The sequence below is a fragment of the Mesitornis unicolor genome, unplaced genomic scaffold (genome assembly GCF_000695765.1).
Source record: "Mesitornis unicolor isolate BGI_N332 unplaced genomic scaffold, ASM69576v1 scaffold31183, whole genome shotgun sequence".
In the NCBI taxonomy this organism is placed as follows: domain Eukaryota; kingdom Metazoa; phylum Chordata; class Aves; order Mesitornithiformes; family Mesitornithidae; genus Mesitornis; species Mesitornis unicolor.
Genome location: NW_010175847.1, coordinates 59,638 through 77,562, shown reverse-complemented (window position 1 = coordinate 77,562; position 17,925 = coordinate 59,638). Strand labels below are relative to the sequence as shown.

The 17,925-nt window shown below is 37.0% G+C and overlaps 1 protein-coding gene across 1 annotated transcript in view; it reads left to right on the top strand.

The window, feature by feature from the left end:
• Positions 1–1,298: 1,298 nt before the first annotated feature.
• The window catches only part of HEATR1 (HEAT repeat containing 1), a 33,551-nt gene continuing 16,924 nt past the window's right edge, over positions 1,299–17,925 (top strand). Inside the window, 20 exon segments of the mRNA XM_010181556.1 lie at positions 1,299–1,510; positions 2,439–2,580; positions 3,102–3,203; positions 4,109–4,249; positions 4,827–5,038; positions 6,255–6,388; positions 7,183–7,291; positions 7,631–7,741; positions 8,201–8,318; positions 9,502–9,609; positions 10,039–10,134; positions 11,151–11,239; positions 11,539–11,750; positions 12,034–12,155; positions 12,632–12,829; positions 13,578–13,761; positions 14,017–14,165; positions 16,192–16,384; positions 16,926–17,098; positions 17,428–17,595. Coding sequence (XP_010179858.1) covers positions 1,317–1,510; positions 2,439–2,580; positions 3,102–3,203; positions 4,109–4,249; positions 4,827–5,038; positions 6,255–6,388; positions 7,183–7,291; positions 7,631–7,741; positions 8,201–8,318; positions 9,502–9,609; positions 10,039–10,134; positions 11,151–11,239; positions 11,539–11,750; positions 12,034–12,155; positions 12,632–12,829; positions 13,578–13,761; positions 14,017–14,165; positions 16,192–16,384; positions 16,926–17,098; positions 17,428–17,595 — 2,955 coding nt within the window. The 5' untranslated portion in view covers positions 1,299–1,316.

The following is a 17,925-nucleotide window of genomic DNA, read 5'->3' as shown; positions in this document are numbered from 1 at the left end:
AAACTAGAAAAGGGTAGATTTAGGCTGGATAGTAGGAAAAAGTTCTACAGTATGAAGATGACAGATCACTGGAACAGGTTGCCCAGAGCAGTGATGGAGGCCCCATCCCTGGAGATATTCAAGGTTGGGCTTGATGGGGCTCTGAGCAACCTGATCTAGTAACATTGTCCTTGCTTACTGCAGGGAGGGTGGACTAGATGATCTTTAAAGGTCCCTTCCAACCTGGATTCTGTGATTTCATTAAAACATGCTGACACCCTGCTCTTTGGTAACATTGTGGCCACAAATAATATAATGTGGCAACAGCCATTGCTGTGTTTGCGCACTTCAAATCCTTTTTTCTTATCTTATCTTTGTACTTTTTTGTACCCAGGTATGTGATTCTTCTTGGGTGAGAAAGCTGTTTTCTAAATCCACAAATATTGATAGCGTATATCAATTTTGAGTAACAAGTTTGTAGATATATACATCCTTGATGCAACACAGAGTATTTTTGATTAATATTAATAATAGCCATTATATTAATAGTAATATTAATAATAGCCATTAATATTTACAAGCTTGTGTAAAATAAAGAAATAATACCAGTGGTTCTCCAGTGGTGTACATGAAATGTTGTATTTAATTTATGCAGAGACTTACCTGCACTTGCTTTTTTACTGTATAAAATCATGGAATAATTTTTGCAGGAAGGGACCTCTGGAGGTCATTTGGTACTAGGCTGACTGAGGACAGAGCCAGTTAACTCAGGTTGCTCAGGCCTGTGTTTGGCTGAGTTTGAGGATGGAGGTTCCATGATCTCTGATCCTGTGTTTGACCACCCTAGTGTTTAAAAAAATATATAAAACAATCCATACATTGAACTGGAATTTCCTATGTTCCATTGTACACCTCTGAGAAGAGCCTGGCTCCATCTTCTTGATAACCTACACTATATCCCATTAAGTCATTGCAGACAGCAGGAAGATTTCACTTGGACTCTCTCTTCTCCAGGCTGAACCAGCCCTGTTCCTCCTTTTCCTTATATGTCATTTTCCAGTCCCCTGACTGTCTCGGTAGTCCTCTGCTCGACTCGCACCCATATGTCAGTCCATTTCTTTTACTGCTGAGCTCCGAATTGTACAGTCCTCCAGATGCCATCTCACACACGGAGGGGGCAGTTCACCTTCATTGCTGCAGGAGCACACTGCTAATACTTCTTAAGGTTTTTCTGCATCAGTTAAGAAGTACTTTAAGTGTAGCAAAAGTTTTAGTCTTAGACTCATTAAAGCATTCTTGTATTTTTTCCCACAGGATGCACTGGTTTAGAAGAGCTGATGGCGATCGATCCTTCCTTTGAAGTGTTCCAGTCCAGTTTATTCAGTTCTGCGTCCAAAGGCCTGGAACGCAGTGTTCAGTCTAAAGCAGTAAATCAGCAGCTGAATAAGAATATTTCATTGTTTCTGATTCACCTCTCCCCTTACTTTATGCTTAAGCCAGCCCAGAAGTGCCTTGAGTGGCTGATTCACAGGTAATCCACTGAATACCTGCCTGTCGATTGATAAGGCTACTTGAAGTGCCAGATTTTTTTTTCCTTGATGAGAATAGTTTTGAATACCTTTACCTTAGTTTTCTGGAAATACAGGTTAAAATGTTAAAAATATCAATTTTGGCTTAGTTTTCTGGGGCTAGATGTTATTGCTTGCTAATTAGATTTTTGTCTTCTGATAAATTTCTGTGACAATTTTGGTCTACCATGATAAACTATATAAAAGCAATTATTTCCTTACTTGGCTTTCACCATGTTTGCCCAGCTTTAGCCATCTTGCAGAGAACCTAGAAAGGCATTTAAGCAATGTGCTTTGGGAAATGGGCTGTGTAAAATAGCTGATTTCAGTATTAACTGACAACTGTGAATGACACACCCTCATTAAAACATAACAAGAGCTAAATATACTTATTTCAAGGACAGATAAGGTGTGAAAAAAAACTAGTATTCTGTGAAGTGATGTTGTCTTTGTTTATATAAATTAGCCTATCCTGATACAGAAAGTGTAATATTTCATATTGTGAAAGAGTGGGTGATTGTTGTTCTAACCTTTGAATCACAATTTTTTTAAAAATATGTATTATGCTGAAATTCATACTAGATTATTTTAATGTCTGGTTTAATATTGAAAGCTGCTGAAGAAACTAAGGTAAACTTAAGTCCTCTAAGGACATAAAATTATTGTGAGTGAGTTTAAAAATGGCTATCACTGTTTATTTCCTCTAGCACATGCAAGCTAGTGGCCACCTTGGGATTCTGGACTGTAGATGGACTCTATGTCTGAGTCATTCTGACAGTCATCTTGTCTTGCTTAAAAAGCAAGCAAGCCAGGTGTTCAGAGAAGAATATGGCTGGGTCTTAATTTTGAACTTCACAATAATTTTTAACTCTATGTATGTTTTTTCCTTAGGTTTCACATCCATCTCTATAATCAAGATAGTTTGATTGGCTGCGTTCTGCCATATCACGAGACTAAACTATTTGTGAGAGTTATTCAACTTCTAGATATAAAAAGCCCGACTCATAAATGGCATTGGATGGACCCAATAAGGGTAAAGTACTTGACAGATGCAAGTTGGGAGAAACACGGGGGACTTTATTAATACTATGCTGACTCTCTTGCTAGGTTTATGAATATGGTCCACCTGTTCATGTGGTTAGTTGTAGGCCTGTACTGAAAGATTTAAGTCCAGGAATGGAGCCTGGATGCCCACCTGTTTCTGCTATCTTTCTCTAAACAAAGCTAATTATAAAAAGCTTTGATTGTAATCAGTCTTTGTTTTGGCAAAGTTAGAGTATGCTTTTAAGGTACAAATATTTGCTACTGCTAGGTAGATATGTCGATTACTAAAATATCTATTTATTTGAATATAGATTATATGTAATGCTATTTATCATCTGTCTTAATATGGATATAAAAAAATCCAGGGAGATGTGCATGTTTCCATTACTCATTTCAATTTAAATGGTATTAACTGATTGTAGGATTAATTTAGAGATTATATTAATTTTTACATTGGGTGCTTCACTTTATTTTGGAGTGTTCTAATTTTACTTTTTTCACCATCTAAAGAAACCTGGAGTCCCACTAGCGAGGGGTACTGTCATTACACACTGCTACAAAGACCTGAATTTCATGGATTTTATCTGCAGGCTGGTGACAAGATCTGTGAAGGTTGTTCATTTATTTTGTAACATTATTTGTTTGTTGTCACTTGGTTTTCCCCATCTTTGTGTTTGTATAGTATTATGCTATTTACTGATATTTTGAATTGCATATCAAATAGTAAAAGGAGTAATTTATTAGTAAACAATGTGAGAATTTCTTATTATTTGTATAGATGACAGTCTGTCAGAAGTTCTTGTAAGGAAGTGGCTGAGAACCAAGAAGCCATGACAAAACAATTTGGCAGTAATGTATTAAGTAAAAGTATTTCATTGTCTTGGTTTCTTTTATGAACTCATTCCCGCTATCCATTTGTAACTGTGCTTTAAACTTGGGTATTTCGTTGGGGAGTTGTAATGGGTGTTTTAAATGTACGTCTTCAAATATGAATGAAAACTTAACATTGAGAATGTTAGAAGATGAACAGATTTGGTTTTTTCATTTAATGTCAAATAGAGAACTAGTTTTATGGTCCCAGAAGGATAAGATTTATTAAAGCTCCCATTATTTAGAGAGCAAGAATGCATGTACTCTCAAACTAAGCAAAGCACACACAATAACAGGATTTGTTCACAGATGTAGTAGGGGGTGTTAAATGTATACCAGTCAGCTTCTTGGCTGTCCAGTTCTCAGTCTTGAGCGTTACACCAGAATTGCAAGCGATTTATGTTACTTTATTATGATTAAACTACAGTAGCTGAGAAGTAGCACCCTTTTCCTTCTACCTTGTCTGCAAGGGGAAGCAGTAACCTCTGGGGAGGGCTGCTGCTGGGAGGTGATGACTTCAGTTGTGCGAGCAAGAGCTGGTAGAGCTTAAGTGCTGGAGTTCTGAGATTTTGCTCTTTTTGGAAGAAGCAGTATGTATGTTTCCACTTTTCATGATGTCTGAACAACTGATTTTTTCTGTTGTCCAGGTGTTTTCAGAGTGTCCTGGCAACTCTGCTCAATTGAGAGTTCTTCTTGTGTTTTATGCTTCCACCATTGTATCAGCTCTTGGAGCCGCAGAGAAGATAACAGATGCTATAGTCTCTGTGCTGCTCCCTTACATCCAAAAGGTACATGAAGCTCTGTTTTCTTTCCTGTGTGATGAAGTGTACTGTGTTGTGCTGACATGCTTTCTGCAAATAAGTTTTAACAGAGACATTCTGTGTGAAATGTATCATACCGCTCTTACCTGCTTTAAAACATCAGGCAGGTGAAGGTCCATGAATAATTATATTTTTTCACACTGCAAATGAGCAGTTTAAGAACTCTGTTTCCTACTCTGCGTAAGGAATGGAGCTGTGAGAAATGGATACACAGTTTGTATGAACCTCTTTTCCTTAGAGACTTACCATGCTAAAGAATGAGGAAATTAAGTCAGGGTGGACAGCCTGCATTAATATCCTCTTTCCTTCAGGATTGTTGCTCTGTTAACAAACAGAGCAGCAGTTAATGAATGTGTCTTCTGAATGTGTGCACCTTGCATGACAGCTTTTTCCTCTTGAAAGTTGAGTTTATAGCTCCCTCAAAAGTTAAGATATAGAGAATTAGGTAGTATGATTCCATGGATATCAGAATTAAAATAATTTTTATGGTAATATACTTTTTAAAAATTGTGTGTTAAAAATCCACTTTTATCTCTTTTACTAGGGCTTAAAGTCCTCTATACAGGATTATAGAGCTGCGACATATATGATAATCTGCCAGATGACAGTAAAAGTGACAGTGGAGACTTCCTTGGTACATTCCTTGATGTTACAGATAAGCAAGACATTATCTAAAGTGCCCTCATTAGTCAGGGATGGGGTGGCGTGCTTGAACCTACTTCTACAAACTCAGAAAGGAGACACACTTGGGAAAAAGTAAGTTGATATGAGTTGAGTTTTCCCACTTCTTAAAAGCTCAGACTGCACTTTGATAATTTGGATGTTTTTATCCTCCTCATTAAAGGGATACTTTCCTGTCAGAAATTTTTGAAATTTCTTTGGCTTACTTTGAAAATTTATATGCTTGCTACAGCTAAGGAATCTCAGTGGTGTGAGTTGGTCATCTTTTGGTTCCCATCCTGCCAATTCCCTCAGTAAAGGTTTACTGTCAGTGTGCAAAACTGAACCCTGCCAGTAAGAGGTTTTCATAGGTCTGGGAATTCTGGAAGAGAAGCCAGGATAGTAATGGTAGTGCAAATTTGAGGTTATTTGAGCTTGGGTAAAGGAAGTTCTGTCCCTTCAATGGAAGGGCTTTGAATGCACCTGAAGTGCAAGTGCTTCCATACCACCACCTCTTTGGTCCCACAAGTCAGGTGTTCTTCTGGAAGTACATGTAGTATTTCATTCCCATCAGTCTGTCTGCCGTGCCCTGCCCTGATAGGGTTAGCTGGTGCTGTTACCATGCAGTTGAACACAAGTGATAGAAGTCCCATGTGCTGCAGGGAGTTTGCTTGCTGGCAGAGAGGTTAGCGTGTGTATCCCAGTAGAATAAATATTTTCTGGGATAAGTACAGTGATTACCTTCCAGGCACTTGAATCTATATTCATAGAAGAGGAAAATGGGTTAAAAGCAAAGGTGCGGGGAACTGAGGAGAGTCGTGCATGATGCATTTTCCAGCATCCAGCTAGGTGGGTATAAAAGGACATGAGAGAAATTTTATTAGCAGGTAGGGAAATTGCTTCTACTCTCTTCAAGGATCTCCTGTCATTGAGCTAGTATTTCACCTCCCTTCCTTTTGCTACCACTCGGTGATGGTCCTTGCAGTGTGAGGATATCTTCATGCAATCCGTACAAATATTTTTTCTTGTACTACCAACTTCATAAAAACATAGATTTGTTAACTGTGCCATTCCAGCAGGTGTGCTCAATGTGCCTGGCAGTACCCTGTTTTCTTCTCAGATCTTAAATGCATCAGTAAACCTCTGGCAATAAGGAAGCAGAACCTTTTGAATCTTTTCAGCATTTGTTTACAATGAGGTTGTTACTCGATGCTGAAAATTGAATCTGTAGGAAGTCTGCATGGTTTCAACGTGTTGGTAGCCCACACGAGCTCTGTATTTTTTAAATTTATTTTCCTGTTCTGTTATGCAGGCCATTTAATTATCTGTGCAAAACCCCAGAGCTGGCAACACTTTTGCAGAGTCTTTCAGCAGACTATGATATCTCTCCTCTTCTGCGTTACTTGTTGCCTCACCTTGTTTGTACTGTCATGAAAGGTGATACGGGTAAGTTAGCATACATTTTTACAATTTTGTTGAGTCTCATGGACAGATGTCATAACTGCATAATTTTAATTGCTTCTGCTATTAAAACTACACCAATACATGTGAAGACCTGATTGAGCTTTTATATGTGTATTGGTTTTTGTTTTTCCAGGTCCTGTAGAGGAGGCTATTGTAGGCGTTGTTATATCTATATCACTTTGACTTAGATGTTGATTTGCAGTATTTCAGCAGTAACTTAATTTTTATGTATGAAATTTCAGACTCTTGAAGACATGTTGCAGTACTGCAATATAATTTTTAGGCAGATTACATGTAGTCTATATGAGGTTTGGTGTATACCTGGTGAATTAAATGGCTCCAGGACAGCGAAGCTGACTGGCACACAGTAGGAACCTGTGTCTGCACTAGTAAGTCTGTTTGCACTGTGGTCTTGTGACTGCCAAATCACAGTTGGGAAAGCTCTTCTGTTGAAAAGGGCCAGATTCATGCCAGGGAATGCTATAGGGAGTTGCTGGCACAGGTTGTGGTAGCAGGTCTGGAAAGTTTCAAAGCATACTTGAATTTATTGGTAGCAATACAGCCTTTGGCATTTTAGTGACATTGGTATATAAAGTGTTACTAGCAGCACATGGAGAGTTAGTAATCAATGCTAGTAATCAATGAACGTTGTGGTCTTCAAGTTGTGTGCTTGGTTCACCAGATGATGATGCATATACAAGCTGTTAACTTTAATCAGTATGAGAGGGTTATTCTCAAACTATTGTTCATCTTTTATGATTACACGTTGTCCATAGAGGCACAAGAAGAATCTGAAGAGACAGAAAATCAGATTTACGTCAGACATCTTGAAGCTATTCTTCAGAGTATACCTCTCGAAAATAATCTAGATCACCTATTGGCTTTGTGAGTTAACTTTCATTATTTTTCTTTTGCATTACTACAGTTATTTCTGATTTAATAACAACTAATTCCTGACAAAGGCATTAGCATTATATGAGTATGTTTTTCTGAGTTCGTAAGTTAACTCCAAACCTGTATTTTGAAACTGAAGCATTCAGTAATCCAGAAGAGCCATGCTTTGAGTACTTGGGGGACATAATGAAACTTAAGGCCAGGAGCAAATCTGTGCTTGCAATAAGTAATGCATATTAATCCTCACCTGTTTAGCTGTGTGCTTTATAACATTTATGAAAATTGTACTGTCCAAAAAATGGTGGCTTTTTCTTTTGTTTATAATTTTAGCAAGTTTCTTGAAGAGTTTATCTCCTGTGGTACAGAGGTTGAATCTAATCCCACCAAAATGGGTGCTGTCAATCAAAGGATACTTCCTCTTATCAGACTTCTTGAGAGAAAGTAAGTTCTGCTTTTCTATGACAGACCCACAGTCTGTAGAGTGTTGATGTCAGCTATGATCTTGGCTTATCGGATGTAGTAAGCCCAATATTCTGGCCCAAATAAATACAGTAAAAATAATTGACTCCTAATCTTTGTCCAAATTTTGTTTTACTGATCTGTCCTTATATATTTTGTTATCATTGTAATACATGATAGTAGGGCACAAACCTACTGGCTTTGTACAGCTGTTTGCTGTGTAGCATGACCTTTTCTGCTCATTATTTATCCTATGTTCTGCATATTGTTCATCTATGTTAAGACATAAAGGCTGATTGCTTTTGCAAAGCTACTTAAAACAGCTGGTTCAGATGAGTGTGTGTGCATTCAGCTTCCTTGTATTTCCTTGTATTTCTCTAGTAAGTACATGTTCTTCTGTAATGATCTGTGGAAAATGCTGGGGGTTTTGTCTGTTGGCAGGTATCCTAAAGCATTAGACTCCGTGTTGGAGAAACATTTGGAAGATTGCACAGATGAGACTGACCAAAATCTTTTTCACCAATTTATTTCTCTTTCATTAAGCTGTGGCAAATACAAGGTAGGTAGAAGCTCAGTTTATGATCCTAGCTTTTACCCGGTTATACTGTCAGAAGGCTGATATTTTGGCAAAGTTCTCCTTTTTCCTTTCTAAACAAAATCTCTACCATTCCCACCCCAAAAAGCCCAAACCCAACTTAAATGTATTTTTCTGAGGGGGCTTGACCAGAACTGTGGTAAAATCAAAACCTATCAGATCTTTTAAGTTTGTGTTAATTATGAACAATCATGAATGTGAGATTTTTTTCATGGTTAAAATTTATACATTTCCACCTGCCCTGATTGCTATCAATAATACTTTTCCTTAGGAGCGTGGCCACTACATACACTGTAGCGATCAATAATGACGACATGGTGATGCCCAGCAAGGCTTCGTCTTACTTAAAGCTTTCGTCAGTGCTAGAGGTGTCTGTTTCAGGACAGTTGACAAGCAACTTTATTATTGAGAGACTCAGTCATTTTTGTTGTATTGATTTTATGAGTGTTTATAGTCAGTAACATGGAAGAATAGAGTGATTACAGAGTTCATCCTGTTCCATTTCTGAAAAGCAATTGAAACTCAATCTAACACAGAATAACCATGAGTGCAACAGATCTGTCCAAGGAATTTATAATTAAGACACAGTGTTACGACTGTTTGCAAGGACTGAAAGACTGAAAGCACTTAGAAAAAGATGGTTAACTACAGGAAGAAGTGCTTTGTGTATATTTGTACTGGTTTAACAAAGCCACAGATTCTGTGAATGAATAACAAGTGGATTAGAAGAAAAACAAGGCATGCAGAATAAAGGCATATGACTCTAGCCTTTAGGGTTCCCAAGATAAGTGCACACAATTGGACTAGCAGGGATGCCTCTTTAAGAGTTTTTATCTGTGTTCTGTCACACTGATGTTGTCACTAGAGCTTTCTCAGAATACTTAGATAAGTGTAGTGCTTTTCTAGGACAAAAAGGTGTCTGTGGCTTACTGTGCTTTTCAAACTATATTCCAGAAACTCTCTGTCGAAGTGAAGAAGAACAAATTTGAATCAATTACACAACATCATTGTTCTGTAATTTATGCTCTTGGAGTCTGAATTATATAGGTTTTCTTCTGTTACCAGAGAGAGAATTTCTCCCTTTATCCTTATATATACTTAAAGTATTTTTAACATGTAGTGAGTCACTCTGAAATCTGTATTTCAGTTTCTGGAAGACTCTGATACCTCCCTTCTGCTTAGTTTGAATCATCCTCAGCCAGCTGTGCGGGTCCTGGCTCTTCAGCATTTGAAAGATGTTATTGAAACATCAAAGGTTTGTGTCCTGAATCTCTCGCTTACAGAACTGACTTAACATACAGTGTCTTCAAAAAGCTGGCTGCCAGCTGTATCAGTTGAAGATGAATGGTACACTATTCATATGTCATCCTCACTGTTTTTCATAGTGTTTTCAGTAGGCTTCTGTCACCATTTTCCCATATTCTGGAGTCTGGATGTAGTTCTTGTTTATTAAGCTACTTGTAGTGTAAGATAAAATCTTAAGTTAATGGATTCTTCTCATTTTCTCTTTGTTGTTGAAAGTTAATCTGCCTATTATTTGAGGTTTAGTGTAGATGATATTACCACTTTTCGAGTACTAGGATTAAGATATTTCGTTAAAAGCCTGTAAATTGTGCTAACACAAGTGTTGTTTTTTTTTCATTTGACACTCTCTCTCTTCCCCCCCCCCTCTTTATTTTTTCAGGAAGGCTTTGATCAGTCTTTCATAGAAGAAGCAATTTTTAGTCGGCTCAAGGATGACAACAGAGATGTTGTATTGTCTGCTCTCAGTTCTTTGGAGGTAAGTGGGTATCTTTTGATAGGTCAGGTGAGATTTTAGCTCAACTTGAATATGTGTGTCTGAAATGTACTCTTTGTAATTGTCCTTCTTCTACTCATGTCCTCAGTGTACAGCTTTTGTCCGTTAACAGGACAAAGCAGCACAAATTTAGGAGACTTACGTTGTTTATCTGCTCACTATTCTCCCCAAAATCTCTGCTTTCTGATCTTTCCTGAAGTGTTTGCAGTTAACCTGAATTTATTGGTGGTTTTTTTATGTAGCTACTAAAACATATTTTAAACTTACTATGATTTGAATTGTGCTTCCTGCTTATCCTGTACACTTTTCTATAAAAATGCGAGCCTTGTCGTCTGCCTTTTGGATGGAAAATGGTGCGATGACAAGCCATTATGCTGGTGAGAAATGCTCAGTTGAGTTTTTCCATGTGATAGTCACTTGGTCAGTTGACAGTGGCAAAGTACTAAACTCCAGCTCAGGTTTACTGGCTGAGACTCTGGTATGTATTGTGCTGATTGTTTCCAGCTAGAGTAACAGTATATATATATTGCTTCTGCTAGTAGTAGTGGAGAATATTATTAGCAGTTGTATAATTGGCCTTGTGTGTTCACTCATTCTCAATCGCTGAGAAATAGGAATAGAAGCATGTGAGTGCTTCTTTAAACTTTAGTATCTTTTGTTAATGTGCCTTACATTTTTATCATAAAGGTGCTATGTAAAGTAAAAGCAATTCTTATTTAATTATGAAGTGTTTTGCTTATTGTTTATCAATTTTACCAAAACATGTATGCATTGGATAAATGGTCTATATTTTAGCATATCAGGAGAGCATACTGGGCAACCTTGTATCTTCTGTTTACTCTGATAATATTTTTATTGCATGTTCATCTATAGAAATGCAATTAGTGATGTTTGATCTGTGTTTCCACTTGTTATGGCAGATGCATTTTCCATTGTGATGTGGTAAATTATTTTGTATTTTATTATACTTTTATTTATTTTTCTTGATCACTTTTCAGATTTTCAGGAAACAAGTCAATCCAGAAGTAGTAGTATCGAGTCTTTTGAACATCTTCCAGAAAGCTGATCTTTCAAAGGATGGAAAGTGGTACATTTGTGACATTTTTCAGTCTACATTCTTTCTGTAAAAGTTAAATTTTAAAAATGTAACTTCAAAGAATACTTTAAAACCTGCTTTCCCACTTCACGTACTTTTGTTATGCTATATCTATGCTGTGTTACAAAAGAAGTAACTCAATTATTTGCATACAATTTCCCATGAGTCCCTTATCTGTTCTCAACTGCTATTTGGATTCAGAAAATCACCATGGAAAAATGGAGAACAAATCAAAGAAATGTTGCTGGTATGATTGAGCAGTGTTTTCAACATCACTTGTTCTCTTTTAGGTACAGGGTTCTGGAGCGAGCAATAATAATTTTAGTCAAAGAGGAGATATTGAAAGAGAAAAAAGAAGTACTAGATAAAGCAGTAATGCAGTTGTTACCTTTTATGGTAATCACTAATGCAAATTCAAAATCTTCAGACTGGAAAATGGCCGTTTGTCTGTCAGAATCTAACCTCTGCTCCTTACATCCTTTACTGAAAGGTTGGCCAGAAGGTAAAGCATTAATTGTAACTAATTAAGTAAAATACCAATTGTGACAATTTACGCCGTAATGCTTTTTGAACCTAAACACTTACTGAAGGAGACTGGCTGTCGTTACCAAGCTGTTGTGCTACGAGTGTGAACAGAGCTCTTTAAAGAGCTTTTTGAAAAAATGAAGAAATTGTCTAGTATGTTTCTAACTGTTCCTAAATATTATTGAGTCACTGGTGTTTTTATACATGATTTGTATACCTGGATTCTCTGATTTTATTGATTTATTTTCCCATTGGAATAGCTCTTGAAGAGGCGATTAAATCGAGCGAGTCTGCAGAGTTGATTGGAGTGGCCAACAAGAAAATGATTCTGCTGTTTTCTGAAAACATGACTTCAGGGGACCCTTCCTTACTATTGCAAATGGTGTGTGTACCATGTTACCCTTACCTTAAGGGATTTTACTTTCTGGGTGGTCAGTGTAGTAGAAAAATGTGATATAGAACTTTGTATGTGCTTAGTATGTCATCATCAAGCTGCTAGGCAAATACATTTATATTGAATAACAAACCCCAATACAATCTAGATAAAACAGATTTCTACCTTAACGTAAGCCAAAGAAGCTGCAATGCTATTACCTATTTGGACAAATTATTAGTGTAAATAAAGTCCAGGAATTTTCAGTTTCCTGAAGAATAAACAAGTATGCCTGTGGGTAGAAATATGTTTGTGCATTTTTAGGTTTTGAAGTACCATTACAGCAGACAGTAATTTATTAAAGATGGTAGAAGGTAACAAGGATTTAATTGGACATGCAGATGAAACACGGTGTACAATCATGGTTAAGTCCCACTGTCTTACAGACTTTTTGTTGTTGTTTTTCCTCCACTTGCTTTTGTAAGGTTGATGATCTGATACTCCTTGCTGAAATGGAATCTGACAGTGTGAGACAGAAAGTAACTACTCACGTAGTTGGATCAGTGCTTGTTCATTGCTGCTGCAATACAGAGGTGAAGGAAAGTTATTTTTCGGTGGCTATCAGAATATTCCGTTTCTTGGATAAAAAAATGAAAAACCTCAGAGCTTGTGAATCTGCAGAGGTAAGATGTAAACAGTTTAGAGATGGTGTTTTCTTTGTACTGGAGAAATCTTTTTTTTTTCTGTTGGAGAGCAAGAAATTCAGAAACCTTGAGAAACACTGATAATCTTGCCTTCATTTCTTATCAAAGCAAAAACATGCACTTGGCAGCAGTACTAGAAGCTGCCATTAAGAATTGCTTTTACATTTTACCATTCTAGTGAGTATATATTAAAAAACTAAGTACTCCAGAGCTTTAGGCTAGGATTCCACTGAATGATTTAATGTTTTGGTGCTGTGGGCTTGGCACAAAATTTGGGGTGTTTCTGCCGGTTACCCTATGGCATCATGTGTCATTGTTTGACTTAGGAATGTTAGGGTTTTTAGTCACTGAGTAAAGGTTTTGCTGGCTTGTTCAATAGGTGAAAGAAGGAAATGCAGTTGAGTATGAAGAAGAGCTTATACTAAGAGCAGTTCCAGAAGAGGGCTGTGAAAATGGTCAGAAGGCTGGAACATCTCTCCTGTGAAGAAAGGCTGACATGGAGTTGTTCAGCCTGGAGAAGAGAAGGCTCTGAGGAGACCTTATAGCACCTTCCAGTACTTACAGGGGGCATGTAAGAAAGATGGAGAGAGACTTTTCACAAGGGCCTGTAGTGATAGGACTAGGGCCAATGGTTTTAAACTAAAAGAGCTGAATTTTAGTGCTGAATTTCTGTCTTCTGGTGGATTAAATTGTGACAGTATACATTAAAATGATTTTTCATTCACAGGAAACTCCCCTAAATTGGTTTGTTGAAACAGCAGAAGAAACGTTGGTGCCTAATGACTTGTTAAATGCATATATAGAAAAGCTCAATAGTGATCAGACTGCTCATGCAGAGGAGTCAGCTATGTTCCTGTTATTACTGAAAAACTTCATTAATGGCCTAAAACCTCCTCTGTCTTTTTCAAAAGGTAGGTGTTCAGGTTTTGACTGTCTTTTATATTAATGAAGTGAAGAAGGAAGGTTAATTGTTTTTGTCTTCAGAAGTTGTTGGAAATAAGCAAGCCTTCTTCATTTGTTGTTACTGAGATCTGTAAAGATTACTTGTGAACATGAAATCAGCCAAATGTGTTGTCCTCTTTTAACTAGAGATGTCTGTTTTCTCTTGGTTTCTGACATTGTTCATATGCATTGACTGTGTCTTATTTATAACCTATATTTTTTAGAGGAAGCTTGGTGGAATCCTGAATCTCTGAATCAAGATAGCCAAGACTACCTGCATCTCCTTTTGGGGCTATTTGACCTACTTGTCAGTGGAGCTAGTGAGGGAAACAGTGCTGTTCAGTACAGAGCATTGATGAACCTCTTACTCAAGGTATTATTTTTGCATGTATTGCTCTGAATTGTTAGTTGTCAACTATTATGCAGTTACATGATTTTAAGGAAAGCTAAGAAAAATGGAGAACTGATCATGCAGCAGTGCTTGTGGCATACTAGTATAGTGAGCAGGTGAAAGTCTAAGCTTCAGCTAGTTAGTTAATGCTAATTAAATGTAATAATAGAAAACTAAAGTTAAAAAAACCATAAATGGACTAGTTGAGGCAAAGGCAAAAACGTAACACTGATTTGCAGGACAAGGTCTGAGTTAAGTTTTGGTCCTATCTGGGAGCAAAGCAACCAGTTCCTTTGTAAAATTTCTTAGGTTTTAAATATGAAAATTTCTAGAATATATGGCATGTTTCCTTACAACGTTATTTCATGTTTTCTCACCCTCATTGAGTACTGTATTTTTGTGAAGAAAATAAGGGATTTTGGCAGTCTGGATTTTAGATGACAGTAAAAACATCACCTTCTGAGGAAAAGAGAACAGAGGAACAGAGTTGCTGTTACTGGAGTTTGATGCTGTTTCATCAAGAACAGCATATGACAAACACAAACAGAGGAAGGAAAGAATAGCAACGATTTAATAACAAAACGTGCTTCTGATGTTAATTCCTGTATATAACTTTGTCTAATTATCAGTCATTCTGAGATCTAGTGAAATTGTGCTGACACTGGGCTGTTAAAGGGATTGACTCAATGCCTGGCTAGTTAAAGACTGTCAGCAGGGAAGGAAGGATGTTATTTGCATGGGATTTTTGACAGAGCAAGCTCTGTCATATTGCACAGAAGAATAAGGTAGGAGGAGGGACTACAGGAGGTTTGTGAAATGGGGTTAATGGTGTCCTAGGACCTAACGAAGGCAACAGCTGCAGTAGTGATTTGCTTCTTTCACTTCTGGAGTACTGCTGGTCTCTGATTTTGAGGGTGTTTCATTTGAAAGGGACAAGAAAGGTATTTTTGCCTGCTCTAGAGCAGTTAATATAGCTAGAACCTAGATTTTAGTGGATTTGTGGAAAAGGGAATAGGCAAGAGTGTATCAGTTGTCCTGGCAAGCTGTGTTCAGTCTGCAGGATGCTGAGTGGGTACTCCTGGTTGATGAATGAAGAGCTCTTAGGATTCCCAAGAGCATCTTGCAGACAGAAAGCATGCTAGCTATTGCCAGACCATGTAGTAAGCAAAAACTTTGAATAGATTTGGGATACTATTAGGAGACAATGTAACTGCTTCAGAATCACAAGCTATCCTCATTAGATTTTGACAGAAAGATCCTAAAACAGATTGACGGTCATTGGATGTAGTTGTGTGAAAAAATGAATTGAATTTGCATGGCACAGCTGTTATTATTGGGGAAGTCTGCAATGGTCAGTGATACATGTATGATTCAGACTTCATTAATTTTGGTTCATGCTCTATTACTATAAAGGCTCTACAGCCAATCCAGGACAAATTCTAAGAGTAAATTTTATTGTGAAGATTCAGCACAAAAAGCTGTGCTGTACAAGGAAGTTGGATGCCCAGTTCTTCTGAGATACTGGTTTATAGGCTTTTGAAAATCACTTTGTATGACTGATGGAAATGTCAAGAATTACTTGAAGCACTTTTAATGTTAAGATTACTGCTGCACAAAACAGGAAATAGAATTTCTTTATTTTGCATACAGCAGTTTTCTTGCACAGTTGATGTACTCTACAAATGTTCTTATGGATACAGCTTCACTCTGTTATAAGAAGAAAAAAACCCCTTGTATTTACATACCTATAGACTACAAATTATCTGTTAAACTAAGTAAACCAGCTGTTAATCAATATGTGCCTTTATACACATGCAAGTACTGTTTACCCAAAAGCACTTACTCAATAACTTTTTCTTCCCAAAAGACACTGTTTCTGAGTCTAGTTCTTTCTGTGTATTTCTTTGAGTAGTTTATCAGACGTAGTGAGTAGTAGTTTGCCAAATAAATTAAAGTTACTAAACAAGTGCTTTTCTCCTTTTGTTTTTCTTTTTTAAAAAAATTTAAGGTACATCTAAAAGATTCAGAGGTGCTCTTCAACTTCCTTTCCATTTTATGGACTTACAATTACAATCTTTCAAATCATCTCAACTATGAAGTCAATGCAATGCTACAGACTCAAGCTTTATATATTGGCTATGCACTTCTTGAATCACAGACATACCAAAAAAAGAAACAGCTGCTATCACCAGCATCTCCAGGTAAAGTAAAGCAGTATCTATCTCTCACCGTAAGACTTAATAATAGTATTTTTAAATTTAATGCAATTTTACTGTATTTTATATCATGAAAAATATACATAGTCTTTTATGTTCAACTGTAGTAGGCTGAGGCAGTTCTCTTTCTTGCTGGTTCACTGCTGCAGTTACAAGCCCAAGCTTGGAAGTAGGTGAAACCACTGGTTTTTAACCTTAAAAGTCTTAAAGAAACTTGCTCCTATGCTGAAGAAGTCAGTTACAGCACCTTACTTTCTGTGCAGTACAAGGATATGGCAGTCAGTAGCAATATATGAACTCTCTGAGCTTAAACACAAATAGAAGGACTCTGATGAAGAAGATCACAGCCATGGATCTGTGAGATTCATGTTGGCTTTTTGTAGTCTAGAGGTTTATAGTGAAGAGATTACTTTTTAAGTCCAAATTAATGTTGATGCCTCTTCAGGGACAGACACAGTAGAGTTCTGGCCTTACTTCACTTAATTCTGTTGTCTTTTCCTCCTCCCTTCCCTCGCTCTTTTTGCAGTGGTGATATCTTTGCTAATTAATTTGGGTAGCCCTGTGAGTGAAGTTCGAAGGGCTGCTCTCAACTGCCTCCATTCCCTGAGCAGGATAAAAGAATCTCTATTTCATCCTGTTCTTCAGCATTTGGAGCAAAAGACAGAAGAGATCATATCTGACTCTACATACATAACACAGGTATTTTTATTATCAAGGTTCATTAATACCAGTTTTGTCTGCTGCTGTGAGCTCCCATTTTTCCTAAGAGAAATCAAGTTACCTGGAAAAGTTCATTGTATACTATAGTACATAGATATTTTAAATAATATTTTTAAAGGATTATAAAAACATCCAAGTTATTTATTACATACAGAGAACTGAGAATATCAGCCAAATAAGATCTATTAAATTGTGGTTTATTTTGTTTGTATATTGATTGCATTATTACAAAAGCATTGAATAAACATTGTTTTAAGGTATTTTTATTGCAGGGAAAGAACTTAATTTTCACTTCATTATTGAACTAGGTTATAGAAACTCTCTTTGAGGAGCTTGAGACACAACCAAAACAGAAATCCCAGAAGAAAAAATTACTGGAAGCTTTGGAAAGCATACTTAATTCTGTACAGAACCCTATTTTCCCATCATATATTGCAAGAAACTTGATGAAAATTCTTTCTGCAGTCCACGGGGAGGTAGGTGCCACCTTTCTAGTTGTTTTATAGGTTCTGCACTTGATTGAAACACTGAAATCAAATTTCAGTTAGTAGTAATGCTGTTAAATAACTTCATAATGCATTAGACTATTGGGCATTAAGTTGACACCTGTAATAATATGCAGTAGTGCTGCAAAGTATGATTTAATGAAACAGAGAACATGTGCATGCTCCATCCAGAAATGCAGGGGCTGCAGAATTTTACACTGGTGTTCTTAAGGAAACTCCCTTGATGTTACTGAAAAGGGATGTATATTGCTGGTAATGAATGATGTTTCGGAAGAGATTTTACTGCCTTGGTTAGATATC